The sequence below is a fragment of the Phalacrocorax aristotelis genome, chromosome 18 (assembly GCF_949628215.1).
Source record: "Phalacrocorax aristotelis chromosome 18, bGulAri2.1, whole genome shotgun sequence".
In the NCBI taxonomy this organism is placed as follows: domain Eukaryota; kingdom Metazoa; phylum Chordata; class Aves; order Suliformes; family Phalacrocoracidae; genus Phalacrocorax; species Phalacrocorax aristotelis.
In genome coordinates, this window is record NC_134293.1 from 1071327 (window position 1) to 1086770 (window position 15444).

At 42.3% G+C, this 15444-nt stretch overlaps 2 protein-coding genes across 3 annotated transcripts in view; one reads left to right on the forward strand and one right to left on the reverse strand.

Annotated features, from left to right (window-relative positions):
* SLC46A1 (solute carrier family 46 member 1) overlaps positions 1-15444 on the reverse strand; it is an 85636-nt gene that overhangs the window by 5858 nt on the left and 64334 nt on the right. Inside the window, exons 1-3 of one of the 2 annotated variants that reach the window (XM_075113573.1) lie at positions 15307-15444; positions 10291-10435; positions 10091-10189 (exon numbers count right to left, since the gene is read on the reverse strand). The gene's annotated coding sequence lies outside the window, so the exon portion shown is untranslated. The remainder of the gene's footprint in view (positions 1-10090; positions 10190-10290; positions 10436-15306) is intronic. The other variant, XM_075113572.1, reaches the window with a different exon arrangement.
* Positions 487-15149, forward strand: SLC13A2 (solute carrier family 13 member 2). Its single transcript, XM_075113571.1, has 12 exons — positions 487-1778; positions 4885-5013; positions 5349-5485; positions 6577-6803; positions 7678-7858; positions 8077-8199; positions 9150-9371; positions 9474-9571; positions 10150-10271; positions 12313-12474; positions 13450-13587; positions 14372-15149. Exons 1-12 carry the CDS (start codon positions 1677-1679, stop codon positions 14501-14503), a joined length of 1773 nt encoding a protein of 590 aa, XP_074969672.1. The 5' UTR covers positions 487-1676; the 3' UTR covers positions 14504-15149.

Consider the following 15444-nt stretch of genomic DNA (forward strand, 5'->3'; position numbering starts at 1 on the left):
AGGATCAGCAGTTATTTAGCATGGAGTTGCTTCTTGTGAGCAATATGCCTAAGTCAAGCCTGACACCTCTGACAACCCCACTGTTTTTCAATCAACATTATTGAAAGAAAACAAGCCCCAGCAGAAAAGGGATGAGAGAGAGAAACAGCAGAAGCTCTTTATGGAGCTGAGATCAGATGACCTAATGTCTGTGCTTTTCTCTCTCTCCCTGCCTGAGTAAGCTGAAAACAGAGCTATGACAATTTATACCAAGAAAATGGAAATGTGATCATCATTACCCGAAGCATGTGCTTGAAAGATCTACCCAATAAAGACATCAAAGTGACATTAACAAGACGCTCCCTTTGGAATTAAAAAATTCAATTCCGTTCCAGCATATTTACAGAGCCCAGTAATTCAGTGCTTGCATTTTGGAAGTGTCTTGCAACAGGGACAAGAATTGCTGCTAATTTCCCAGTAGTACTTTTTTTTTTTTTTTTTCCAATGCACCCTACAAGCCCCAAAGCTGTGCCTATGAACCTGCACGATCAGAAAGGTGAAGAAAAACCAGCCCAATGCCTGCAAAGTGATGCGCTGTAGCCAAGTCTTTCCCAATCCACTGAGCTATAACAGGCTATGTCAGGAGGAGTTACCAGGTTCCCTCGCTGGCCCTGAGCCTCTCTGACAACATACCAGGCTGCCATGAGGGAGGAACCGAGTTCTGACCAGGCCTTAACGTTTCCCCTATTGCTCTCTGAGGAGAAGAAAACGGAATGGTCACAACGGTCATCCTTGGACCGCATAAAGTCGGGTGTCCCTGCTCTCAGGTGGTAAGGACTGTAATTCCCTTTCTGCGTGGGGGCTTGGTGTGGCATCTGGTGACAGGAGCTCTGCGCTAGTGCATTTTGCTACCCAAGGAATTTCTCAGCAGATACAATGATGTTTATATAACATTTTGTATAGATGTTTCTAATCTCTGTATTTAAGTATTACAGATGCAGATGTGTTTTTCAGTCCTCTACTTATTTTTAAAACAATTTTCAACCTATTCTGGAGGCAGCTGTCTCTCTTAGGACCCGAGGGAATGGCAGGGAGATGTGCCAGGGGCAGGTTAGGCTGGGCATTAGGGAAAGGTTCTTCCCCCCGAGGGTGGTGGAGCCCTGGCACAGGCTCCCCAGGGAGGCATCACGGCACCAGCCTGGTGATATTCGAGAAGCACTTGGACAACGCCCTCAGAGACACGGTGTGAATTTGTGGTTGTCCTGGGCAGGGCCAGGAGCTGAACTCGATGATCCTTGCGGGTCCATTCCAGCTCAGGGCACTCTGTGATTCTATGTTCTTTTTTATAGGAGTAATAATGGTATCTAGTCAAGAAGGCATTCTTAGCAACCAAAACATTAACATTCTTTAAGCAAAGCACAGATCATTCCAGGATGCTTTTAAAGAACCTGATGTGATCCACAAGGAGTTAATTCTCTCCTGGATTTACCAGTTATCAGGAAGACTGTCTTAGAAAAGTTCCTGGTCTGACACTCTTTTGCTGTCCCCTCCCTTCTTTGTTCCCTTCCTTCTTTCTCCAATTACAGTTCCAAAAACAACACCCAACCTCCTGAGGTCAATGGTTAATATTCCTGAGTGTTTATATAGTCTCCAGCAGCAGACCACAGACCTTTCAGCACTGGGCTAGCTCCAGCACCATGGCTGGCTTCTTGCAGATGACCCTAGCCTTCAGGAAATACCTGATCATAGTGTTTGTTCCCCTTTTATTTCTTCCTCTGCCTCTGGCTGTTCCAACCAAGGTAAGAACTTTTTAAATTGATTTTTAAGAGCCAAATCCCCAAATCTCTCCTTAGAGCTATTCCTTTTAAGTGACAGAGCTGAAGAGAACATACAGATTCTGTCTCAGCGGCACTTCATTTATTGCTTGAAGACCTTTTTTTTTCTGAGCAGACCCTTTTGACTACTGATAGTGGGGGAACATCAAAGCAGTAGGACACGGATGAACAGATACATCAGCGACTGCATATTCTAGAAGAATGCTCAGTGACATGCAATTTTGTAACTTTTCCTTTACACCTAACTGATTGAGCAAAGAACTTCCTATGCTGAAGCTCATACATGTGAACCTAAGTTACAATCTCAGGCTTGATTTTAATCCCCCTTCTGATTTTCTAGAAGTATCCAGTCCGCATCTTCTTTTAATTTTCCCATGTTGTCGTTGCTGGGTAGAAGAGGCATATTTCTCGGTGAGATGGACAAGGCATTCTGGTACTTAAGGACAAAATAATATGTATTTCACTGCTTTTTTAGCATATGTTTGTAAGAATCTTTCCAAACAATGATTTAAAATGTAAAATGTCAAGTTTCAGAAGACACCTTGCTGAGGATTCCTTCAGAAAAGGTTAATGACAAAAACCTGTAGTAGTGGGACAGGTATTTCTGAGACATCGATTGTTTAAATATAGCACTGTGAGCAGGCAGTCTGCCAGTGTTCTGCTGTTTCTTCACGCTGGCTTATTTCTCCCACTCCCAATCTCTTCATGCAGACAGATCTAATCTCTGGTCGTCAGGTCTCTTACTACAGTCCCAGCCTCGTTAAATAGCTAGTCCCGATCTTCTTCTCCCACCACTGCTCCCTGGATGCCAAGTCCTTGCTCTTTCCTCTGGTCTCTGCCTGCCTGCCTGCCTCCAGTCCCTGCTTACTCCCAGTTCTAGTCTCCTGTGCCAAGCTTCCCTCTTCACTCCACTAGCTCTTCCCTGTCTTTCTGTGCAGCCTGTCCTAAAGCTCCCTCTTCCTCACAGCACTTTTTCTGAGCGCTATCAGATGCTTCGGAGGTATGACCAGAGATTGCAAGTGGCCAGGCGCGTCCTCCTATTCCCTTGCTATGTAAATAAAATAGCTTAAACTATCACTTAAAAGCTCACTAAGAAGAAACACAGAAGTAGTACATTTTTGCTAGTTAGCTTTCCATAGGCAAAAGAGTTACTTAAGTTAAAAGAAATCTGGATCAGGAAAGTTCTAAGTAGCCAGAATGAGATAATTTTTTTTTTTTTTTTTGCCTCGAGGCCATGAGTTCAAACTTACTTGCCAGAGTCATTGTTACCATACAACACGTCCTTGGTATGGCCCGTGGCGCGATTTGGCAGACTTGGTTCAGTTCCTCTCTCTGGTTTCTATGTAGTCAGCTACAACACAAAAATGTAAAAGGTCCTGGACTTTTCCCTTTGCAATCTGTGAGGAGGTTTCTTGTGTTAGAGCTGTGCGCCGTGGTACTGCTAAGCAGGAAAAGCTGGTACCTCAGCACTGTAAGTTACAGAATTGTAAGCAGACACCTTACAGGGTGGAATTTCACCTTCTATTCTGTTCAGCTATTAACCTGTCCTGTAATGACACAGCACTGGACACTAAACTGTTGCCAGTGAGAGCAGACAATGCTGAAGATTTCGTCTAAAGACAGAGGAATGTCCTTGCAGGACAACAGACTCTGTGAAAAGCCTTAGTCCAGCTTTTACTGTGAGCCTGTCCACAGCAGGCTGGAAGAGAACAGCACAGTGCCTACGACAGACATTCCAAAGCCCTGCTAGGGTCTCTCAAAAGGCACCCACTGGCATCTCTTAATAACAAAAGCGAGGAAAAAAGGGATTATAAAAATGGAAAATTGCTTTCAGTGCTTGAGGGGATATATAATTAAGATTCTTACTGCTCTCATTCAAAAATAAGGTTCAAAAAGGCATCTTTTCATCTCTCCATGACTCTCTCTTAGCTTTACTTCCCCAACCCTGCTGCTTTGGTAATTTACTGCCTGGACTGCTACCTTCTTTCCTCCAGACTACTCAGCTCCCCTGTTCATCCTTTCCCTTCACCAGCTCTGTACCTTCCATGCCACATTCAGAAGTCACAAGTTTGATCCTGCCAACCACTCTTCCAGCTCCTTGCTTTACTTCTCTGTAATCTGGCCATTACAATTTCCATCTCTTCATTGCTTTCTCAGTAAGCATCACTACATTTTCATTCATGCTGTCCAGTATATTTTAGTGGACATCCTTGATCCGAGACCGCACAAACGCTTTTTGCTGCCTTCGGATTTTCTGGCGCCCATCATTGGGCTAGTTCCAAAGCGAGGAACACACTGTAACCTCCAACGTTACTTTTCCTTGCTTTCTTCACCAGCCCAGCCATATGAAAATCTGTTGTGACACCTTATTTTGAATCTTTTTAGTGTACGGGACTGAGTTAAATATTTTTACACAAAATTTGGAGCGGTTGTCCAAAGCAGAATTAAATCAATGTTTTCTCAGAAAAAGAGTCACATGAAATAGGGGATCCTACTTTCTTCAAAGAAGAAAGCTAGTGGAAGCTGAAGCTGCTCTGTGACCAGCCTTTCAAAGTCTGCACTAAGCTAAAAATCCCATGAAAAATAGATAAAAGTATTTACAGTACAAGGAATCCAGGCTGCTGAAATCAGCTGGGGTTTGTCTGGGCCACATCCTGCAACATGCAAAGAAAAAGGTGGAGAAACCTTGACTGGATCAGTAACTACTTCTGCAACTCAAAGACAGAAACATATAAAAGGAAATACCACCATCAGCAAGATCAAGAGGACTGTGCAGGGACTGCCAATCCTTTATCTCACAGGGTTCAAAGTCATCGGTTTGTTTCTTTTCCCAAGTTTCTTGGTTTCCCCCAGTGGAGGCCTCAATCTTTTCCTCACAGTCCTGACATGGTTGTGGAGTACTTTGTCACCTGATTAGGATCTGCATAGGCAGGAGGATAGATGGGAGAGAAAGATAGAAAATAACCTTTTCCCAAATCCCTTTATCAGGCAACGGATATAATTATGGGACGTTGCCTTCTCAAAGCCTAAGTATGGCCTGTTCTGATTGCATGTCCTCTTCTTCTGTCAGGAGGCCCGATGCGGTTACATTATCATAGTGATGGCACTGTTTTGGTGCACGGAAGCCCTGCCGCTGGCTGTCACAGCTTTGTTTCCTGTCCTGCTGTTCCCACTAATGAATATCATGGACTCAACAACAGTAAGAGATCTTACTCTATTCGTGTTTGCCGAGGTATTTATTGGTCGGCTTCTCTTATTGCGGGATTATTTCCAGAGCGCGGTGCAAAGAGGAGAAAATTGCACTGGTGTCACACAGGGAATCATGTGTCCTCTCCATGGAACAGAACTTGCAGGAGCCTAAAGTGAACTCTGGGTGGAGCTGCTAATCTGAAATCAAAGCAAATTCACTGTCTAGTTGCAATCCAGAGCTACTGCATGCTAATGTCTTTGGGACAAGATCCTCCCTCAGAATGTGCCTGCTCTCTAAACATCGGCTTCTTGTCACTGTTTTCTCTCCCTTGTTCCATGTTACAGGTCTGCAGGGAGTATCTGAAGGACACCAATATGCTATTTATCGGGGGCCTTCTGATGGCCATTGCTATTGAGAAGCGGCACCTACACAAGCGCGTTGCTCTGCGGGTCTTGCTTATCGTTGGTGTCAGACCAGCCCTGTGAGTAAGAGTCGTGAAAACACTGTGGGATAAAGATCTTTATGGCGTTAGTTCCTATCTCAGAGTGCCTGCAGTCTCCTATGTGAATCTGCAAATCGTGTCCTACCAATGCTTTTCTACAGCCCCAGTGAGTTAGTGCCTGCGCAAACCCTGCAAATAGGGATTCTTTGGTGTCTTATAGATTTGGTGCCTTGTTTTTGAATTCCAAATGGCTTTAGGTGGAGAAGTCACAACCAGAGAGTCAATTCTGAAGAGACAAGGGTGCTGCTAGGCTTGGCCAGAAGCACAGCTTTAGGCAATCAGAAAAGACTACAGCTGAAACATGGAAAACGTATACTCTCTGACTGTTATACTGATTGCAAAGAGAAGAGAAAATCTGGGGACGCTTGTTTTGAAAACAACAAATGTTTACCAGACTAGCACTTTAAGCTATGCAGAGGTTACATGGCCCTATTTCATTTGTCTCAGATCATGAGAAGAGGGAATACGGAAGGAAATTACAAAGCAATAGAATAAAAATGCATACAAGATAAAGCCCTTTTCATCTAATATATAATCTACATCTCATCTAAAGAATAATTTCGAGACAAATAACACAGTAATACTGAAACAAGGATTAGAATTTTATATCAGTAAGAAGAGAATCTTAAATGACAGAGGTGGGATAAAAAAAAAAAAGAGATCATCTTCCTTATGGCTTAAACTGATTGCCATTTGGGATCAAATTCAGTTTGCAATTCCCTTCAAAATATATTATAATACATTAATATGTGTTACTGAGATTATATGTCTTCCTCTGAAGCATGCAGAATAAGCAGGATACTGACTGGATAAGCTGTTTGCTCCAGGATACCAGCTCTCACTTTCCTAGTCATAAGAATGTAAAAGCATGATCGACTGAAACTGCACAAAGGAAAATTTATGTTAAATCTTACTGTGTCATTCACAAAGCGGACCAGGGTCAGAGGGAGTGCTAGGCGTGAACTGCTAAGCATTTTCCAAACCCAGCATTTGTAACCAAAGCTGCGTGACACAAAAAGGCATTGCAGCGCTGCGTTCTGAACTGGCTTTTTCAAACCTTTTCATTTCAGACTTCTCATGGGTTTCATGATTGTGACCGCCTTCCTGTCGATGTGGATCAGCAACACCGCCACCACTGCCATGATGGTCCCAATAGCACAGGCGGTGTTGGAACAGTTGCACAAGTCAGAAATGGAGTCTAGCAGAGCTGGCCAAGCACCTGAACACATCAATAAAGCCTTTGAACTGCAGGAAGAGTCAACAAAACCAGACAGCCCCAAAGAAACAGAGGAAAAAAGTGAGTGGGTTATGGGTGGTTTTCTCTCTGGGGTAATGGAGGATGACCTGATGCCGCCTTCACTGTCATTACAGTTGCTAGTAAATGCTAAAAGAAGAATGTACCTAAAGCATCCTGACTGTATCAGGCAGCATTTAAGAGGCTCTTCCATGAACCAGACAAAAGCGCAGTGAGATCTACTGGCTTGGCTGAAGTTAGAAATAGACTGAACATAAGAAGCAATGATAACTAATCAATAAAAGAACAAAATGTATAAATTCTCCATAAGATGAAACCCTTGATATTTCCCTAGGTATTTGTTAGTTCAATTATTATCTACTGTGTAACTTATCAGATAATAGGGAATTTCCCAGAGAGAATTTCTACCCGGAAGGTTAGGGATTAAAATGGTCTTTCTAATCCAAAGATATACAATCATGCAACAATATCTCTTCACCAGCTGTCTTGCCCTCTTCCCATCTTTGAGACAACTCAAGTGTTTCTCAATGTAAACCTCAGGGCCAGCAGTCAGGCACTGGTACAGAACAAGTTCCCTCCCGTCCAGCTCCTCTGACCCTGTTGAACCGCCCTGAACTCTTGCCTCTCTCCCCACCGTGTGCAGCTCAGACATTGCCCTAGTTCACCGAGAAGTGTCAGCAGTATGTTCGGACTTTATCACACATTTCAAATTCTATTCCTCCGAAAAACTGCTCTGTATCAAGACAACCAGCGAAAATGGACAGAAGATCAAAGAATTAATATGGCCAGCCTTAAAATGAGATCTGGCTCCTTCAGCTTTGAGTCCTAGCCTTGAAATACTGAATTACACAGGCACAAGATCTTTTCCTACCCAGTCTAGCTTCTGTAACTCTTCTGTTCCTGTCTTGGGACCTAGGTGATAGTCATGTCCTGACAGTTGAGGAAGACAGAAAGATAAATGAAAATCTGCTAGAGGAGAAACACCAGAAATTCTGCAAGGGAATGTCTCTCTGTATTTGTTACTCGGCCAGTATTGGAGGGATTGCAACCCTGACGGGGACATCACCGAATCTGGTACTGCAAGGACAAGTTGATGAGTAAGTCCGGTTGAATTTGGGATTATGTATCCACTAAACGGCATCACTCTGCTGCAGATGACTTCCAGCCAACACAGAGAAGGAAAATATCAATTTGGTAACTTTGTCAGGAAGTTAGCTTCTCTTCCTTAGTGGGCCTCACAGTATTTCTGAGCCATTAATGAAATACAGAAGAGAGTGCAGAGTTTTGGGCACTAACAGCCACCTGCATTTTACAGGCTCTTTCCTGACAATGGTAATATCATCAACTTTGCCTCCTGGTTCTCCTTTGCCTTCCCCACCATGATCATATTACTGGTTTTGACGTGGATATGGCTGCAGATACTGTACCTGGGCTTTAAGTAAGTACCCTTTACACACCGCAACACAGCTGACAGCCCCGTTAGCAAGCACCCGTGACATGCTGTAACACAAGTGATGCTTTCATTGATGGGCCTATTCTTGAAAGTCACACAGCAAGTGACAAAGTCCTCTCATACAACAGATTCTAGCAGAACAGCAAACTAAGTATCTGTTAAAACACTGCAACTTTTTCTCCAAGGAACCTGATCAAATCCCAGCTAAATATACTCTCTGGCTAAAAACTGGAAGTTATAACTGCAGATAACCTGTTCTGCAGCATTGCTGTCATGTCCTGAAAGACTGTTGTGCTTCAAACCAGGAGAGATATACATATCTGTGTCTATACATATGTGAATATATAGCTGGTAAATACCTTTGTGAGGGAAGTTCCTACAGACCTAGAGGATTAGTATTGTGCCAGGTCCCAATGCTAATCACCCCACACAACCGGCTTGCGTTACCTACCTGTTTAGTACTTAGCCTACCACTCTTGTATTACCCCCAGCCTCCTTTCTTTCAGATTGAAAGACCTCTGCAATACCTGCAGTGGTACTTTTGCCTTCAAATTCATCTTCAAAAATTCTCCTTTTCTGTAATTTTAAAAAGCTTGGCAACTGTTTACTTCCTGGCGATTACAGAGCCTTGTCAATCACACTAACATTGTCATTATTTCCCTGTGTGTCCAGATAGCACGCCTGTTTGTGTTTAGATCATGAGCACTCAGGGGCAGGAAGTTTCTCGCTGATCATCTCAGCAGTACACAGTACAATGCCGTTATTATCCAACACGTATGGCTGCCGATGCCATGACAGTAATTTTTATATAATTTCTATATGCATATGTCAATACGTATATCTAAAAGACAATATGACTGAGTACAAAATTTGGATTCTTAACTCTGAGGATAACTGGCAAATTTCTATAATATTTCTTGTCCATTTTTTTCTAGTTTTCGGAAGAATTTTGGTTGTTCTGCGAACGCCTCTGCAAAGATTAAGGAGCAACAAGCCTATGAGGTTATCAAGGAAGAGAGCAGGAAATTGGGCTCAATGAAATTTGCAGAAATAGCAGTTTTGATCCTCTTCGTACTGCTGGTAGTGCTCTGGTTTACAAGAGATCCTGGTTTCATACCAGGCTGGGCAACAGTTCTTTTCAACAAAAATGACACAAGGTACCATCACTTTTCCTCCTCACTTTGAATAAAAACGAAGTAGGCTAGGTTTCATAAAGATGAACACACAGCTAGATTAAATTTCTGACTCATCTATTACAGCTATGTCACCGATGCTACAGTTGCCATCTTCATTTCAGTTTTGCTGTTCATCATCCCTGCCGACATTTCTAGCAATGACAGAGACAAACAACAAACAGGTAAGTTTACCAAAGGCATCAAAAATCAACCCTCCAAATAGATACATGAGAAGTTTTAAGTTTTGGACTTACAAAGGAAATTTCAAACATTAAACAAGATTTCAAACTGCTCTTGCTGCATAGCTATACCTGTATGCTTTAGGGTACACAAGGCATAGAGTCCATAAAAGTTCTCCGTTTCTTGTAATTTAACTAGGTAGGAAACTCTTTATCCCAGCAGTGTCCCAGACACCAGTATACGCATATGTAAAAGCTTCTGAAGCTGCAGTCTTCAGGAGAGAATACATGATTTAACAAACACATACAGTTCTGCGGACATGTTACCACACTTTTAACTCACTCCTGCCTTTATTCTGCTGTGCCTCTTGGGGCAGCTACAGCCCATTCATGACTATTTTTGCAAGTCACGTTCTAAAAATCTTTGTCAGTGAGGCTCCCATTGTTTGCTTTAGGAGATAATTCCACAGTCTGCTTGATCTTGCTGACAGAAGTGTTTCCTGATGTTCAGACTAAACTCACCTCTTACCAAGAAGGCCTCCTTTCTTTGGAGAATGTAACAAAATCTTTTTGGATTTTAGGCGGCAAGTCAAAGATCCGAGCACCTCCAGCTCTCTTGGACTGGAAAACCGTTCACGAGAAAATGCCATGGAACATTGTGTTACTGCTGGGAGGTGGCTTTGCCTTAGCCAAAGGCAGTGAGGTAACATTCCTCTGCCTACCTGGTGTTTGCGTCTCCCTGGGTGTTCTCCGTCTTGCTTTGCGTGCGTGCTCTCCCAGAACGCAAGAGGGCACGCTGGTAGCACCAAACGCGTATTTCCTCAGCTGGTGGCAGTAGGACAGACTTCGCCATCCTTAGGAGGAGTCCTGTGATTAGAACAAACCTTTACTGTTGCCTGTGCAACCGGGATGGTACTACCAGTCGAGGCAGGATGATTAACTGTGCTTCTAGAAAAGTGGATGATTAAGAAACTACCCCAATACATTAGAGGATCTATTAAATAAACCTTAATTGATGCGGCAAGCATGAGGAGATAATGTGCCCAGGATGGGTCTCCAAACTATTTCAAACAAACTACTTATGGAAATCTGATTTGTATTAAACTACTAGAAGACAAATGCAGAGCTAGCTAGAGAACCTTCAGGAGCAGATAAATTGTCTGGCTGTCAAGCTGAAGGATGTACTGATGTACTTCTGCAGGCATCTGCCAGGACTCCGGTGCTAAAAACTGTTTTTCAGTAATTGCTTAGGTGATGGAACAGACAATACATTTATTAAATCTATAGGCAATAAACAAATTGGAAAAGGCTTCAAGTGCCTGGAAATGCTACTTCAGAATTCAAAGATCACAATCACCTGTAAAAGCGTTTCTAGAAGACAAGGATGCAACTCAATGTGGAAAATAGGAAGAAATAACCAAATATTGCAAATGGAAGATGTGGAAAGGACTGGATAAGTTTTAAAGCTGCTCATACACCTTATTCTAGTCAATATTTTTATATTGCTGCTAGAAAAAAGCAAACAACTGGAAAATATAGGTAGGACCATCATACGTAAGTCATGTAAAATATAATCCTTCCACTCAGGACTGGTAAGTCCTCAGGTACAGTAATGTATTCAGTTTTGGATATCAGTCTTTAACAGCACATGGGCTATATGAAGAAAGTTAGTATGAATTATCAGATCTTTAGGAAACATGTTTGGAAAAGGAACAATTCAGGAAATTACATTAATTTATTCTAGAATAAGTCACCAAATACATAAAAAGCTGCTGCAGGAAGGAAGATAGTGTACCTTTTTATATTCTGATGGTGCAAAAGGGCTTAAATTGCAGCAAAGGAGATTTAGGTTAAGCAGCAGGAAAAAGTAGGAAACTGTAAATGTAGTTAAGCACTTCAATAAGTTATCTGGGGAGGTTTTGGTAACTTCATTGCTAGGGACTTCTAACAAGTTCAAAAAACATCTATCAGTAATTATTTAGGTAGAGCCCACCTTGCCCTAGGACGGGGAATCAGACTAGTCCTTTCAAGATAGATTCCAACCCTCCTGTGAGACAGCACTTTCCAGCGTCAGAAGAGACAGGCTGAAGTAGCCAAGATATGAAATAGGAAGGACATGAAGAACAACGGTGGTTGCAAAACCCGTAAGAAAGCTAGGCCATAACGCATGCAGAAGCAAGACAGGCACAGTTAGGATATGCTCTCTTGACAAGGACAGCTGAATAATGACGATGCCCAAACTACAGCCCAGAACGCTAGGGAAGATGCTGGCCTTTTTAAGTGACTGGGAAGGATGAAAGGTATGGAAACCTTCAGAGAGTTGATCAAGATCTCAGACGATGTGATGAAATTACATTAAATGGCTAGAATAACTGCTAAAATATATGAAAGTATTTTAGAAAGTGAGTCTGAAGATCTTTGTTTAGATTTTTAAAAAGCCCCAAATATTGATCATGTACAACTAATGGCTTGAATAGAGAAATAATTATTTGCTATCAATAACATACTGAAAGTGTAGCATTGTCTTTTTTCAAATTCTTTGGAAGGGAAAGCACGTTTATTTTTATTTAACCTACCGAATTATCGTGTCTATAAGCATTGCCTGTTTTGCTACAGAAAGCAGTTTGTATGGGAACACCTATAAGAAGGTAAGGTAGAATAGGTATGAGAAATGTAATTGGACTGTGATGTGGCTACGACTTCTCCAGCCCACTGTCTTGACAGACCTCTTTCCTCTGTTACAGAAATCTGGTCTGTCTTCATGGTTAGGTAGCAAACTGACTCCTCTGCAGCAAATCCCCCATCCAGCTATTGCTATCCTGTTGTGTCTCCTTATTGCCACCTTCACTGAGTGCACCAGCAACGTGGCCACCACTACCCTCTTTCTCCCTATTCTGGCTTCAATGGTAAGTTCCAACATTTCAAAATACTCTTATACGAGCAGCTTTCAACTCTTCTCCAAGCGTACATCTGCTCAATGATAAAAACTGACTGACACAGCCAAGCACTGGCTCATGCATCCGATCGGGAACACAAGACTTGAAATACACATCTGTGTATGTGCATGCATATATATTCATACCCGCTGTGCTTAGTTCATCATTTCTAAAATCATTGCTGGTGAAAAGTAAAGGGATTAAATTCACTGGCATATTAGACATTGCCTTCTGGCCTAAACAACCTCATGAGGTCACTGCCAGCTGTACTTGTTTTTTCCTATTTGTTCTGCACAGAGACAGCAACAGCAACAGCAGCAACATTTGCTTCCCTGCAACATTCCATTACCGTAGTTCACTCCGACCTAGTGGAGTGGCCTTCCAGAAGTCTCTGAGGGTGATAGCATTAGTCAAGCTCTATGGCTTAAATCAGACTTCTGCATTTCCCCAGGAGATTGCTGGTGCTGGGGTAGACATAGTTCTGCAGTGTGAAAGGCTGGTTCCAGACAGCAACTGGAACAAGCTCCACCAAAATCTTTTTGCACAGACTTCAGCTAACCCCTAAGCTGATCCACTCACCTTCAGAGTTTGGGCTACCCTGTTTCCCCTGATAATTTAATCATGTTCTTAACCAGTTTGAAGCCACTCTACATTTTTTTCCTGGTTTTAGAGCTGAATACAACCATTATTAATAATTTATACTGTAGCAGTGATCAGATTCCACAACTGGGAATACAAAGCACTGACCACAAAATCAATTTTTGCATTTGCTGCATGAAGACACCAGCTAGAAGTTTCTAAAGCAGAACCAAAATTTGAGTGACCGCAGGGTCTGTGAAAGAACAAGGTTTCTGACATGGACAAATACAATCAGTCTTCTGCGGAAAGATTTCTATGCATTTTTGTATATCGAAACCATCGTCTTTGCTCTCCCTTCTTGCACAGGCTGAAGCGATCTGCCTCAATCCACTCTATGTCATGCTGCCCTGTACGCTTTCTGCATCGCTGGCGTTCATGCTCCCTGTGGCCACTCCTCCTAACGCCATCGTCTTCTCCTATGGACAACTCAGAGTTATAGATATGGTGAGCAAAAGCACATTCTTTTCAGAATTTTCATCGCTAGTTTTGGTCTTTCTTTTTTCTAATATTGCTTCTTTTTGAAAGAGTGTTAGAAAACTCACTATACTCAGCTAAAGTCAAGTGGAAAGAAGAGCATACGTGTGTGAATTAATAAAGGGTCATGCTGACTCTAATACATACACAGAGCTTTATAAGGACACTACTGAGCTTTTGAAAAACACCTAAGGCCTCTTGACGATGTTCCAACCAGCACTTGCTATCAATGAGATACGGCAACATCTAACCATTCCAAAAGCCCAAATGTAGATCATAGGGATGTCACAGAGTCCTGTCATCCGGCCAGTCCTTTTGCAGGGACTAGGGGAAAGCCTAGCACATCTCGCTAGGCTGCCCTGATGCCCTTTCTCAGTATGTTAAGGAAAGCAGGACAAGGATGCCATGTCTCTTGATAACTTTTCTAACTTATAATTGATCCAAGAAGAAATACAAAGTAACATTAGAGACAGATGCCAGGTCAGAAGAGAAAGTCCTGCGTAAGCGGATTAAAAGGATTTCAGGACTTCTGGTTTAAGAGTTTTATCCAATGGAAACTCCTTTTCCCCTAATATAAACTATATTTGTGAAAAAAACAAAACAAAACAAAACAAAAAAACCCAGCTTAAATGTAATTTCATGGAGTTGTGAAAAAAGATCAAAGAGAAAATATAAATATACAAAAAATGTTAATCAGCAGGGAAGGAAAAAAGTACTCAGCTCAACCAATAACCCTTCTCTTTTACAATTCTAGGCCAAAGCTGGGTTTGTACTCAACATTCTAGGAGTTCTGACGATATCTCTAGCCATCAACACCTGGGCTTCGTCTTTGTTCCAGCTGCAAACTTTCCCATCTTGGGCAAATAGAACAGGCACATGCCCATAATTTGGAGAGGTGAGGGAACCAACAACTGTTTCTGTTAGAACTGCAATGAAAGCAAGGCTATCATCTAAACCACTGCCTCGGCAAAAGTCGTGAAGAGACAGGACTGCCCTGTGGAAAAGGATGAGCCACCTACAAGCAAGATCATTCAGCTGATAACAGCAATAAAATTGCCTAACAGTGCTGTTTAGCCAGCGATTTTGTTACCCTAGCAGTAAGACAAGGTAACCTTTGGCTTTTCAACTGTTCCAAGTATCTTTACATTTTCTGTCTCAGCAGGGGTAGGTTTTCCCCAAGTACTAGCTACGTTGCTTTTCAAGCTCCACCTGTAAAGTCTGAAATCTGCAGTGAGAAAGAAGAGAGATGTGTGTATATAAAAGGCAGGAGAGAGACTCTGCATACCTGATTTCACACGTATATCTGTGTATTGTCACAACTAATATGAATACTCGCCTGTATGTGAGTATACAGGCCTCTGTGTATATGTTCAAAATGCACATGATTGTAATATACTCTATGGGCATTCGCAGCAAGGCATGTGTTGTATGATTACAGACAAATTATGTACTGTCACAGCCTGTACTATTACTTTGAAACATATTTATTTGCAGTCCACTTGTTATGAATGTAAAAGACCATTTTTTCCTAGAATATCTGTCCCGTTGTTATTTATAAGACAGATATGATGGTGGGAGTCTGTTATAGACCACACAACCAGGATGAAGAGGCAGATGAAATACGCTATAAGCAGCTGGGAGAAGTCTCGCGATCGCTAGACCTTGTTCTCGTGGGGGATTTCAACTTACCAGATGTCTCCTGGAAATACAACACAGCAAAGAGGAAACGGTCTTGGAGGTTCCTGCAGTGTGTGGAAGATAAGTGCCTGACAGCTGGTGAGGGAGCCAACCTGGGAAGGCGCCTGCTGGACCTGTTGTTTGTGAACC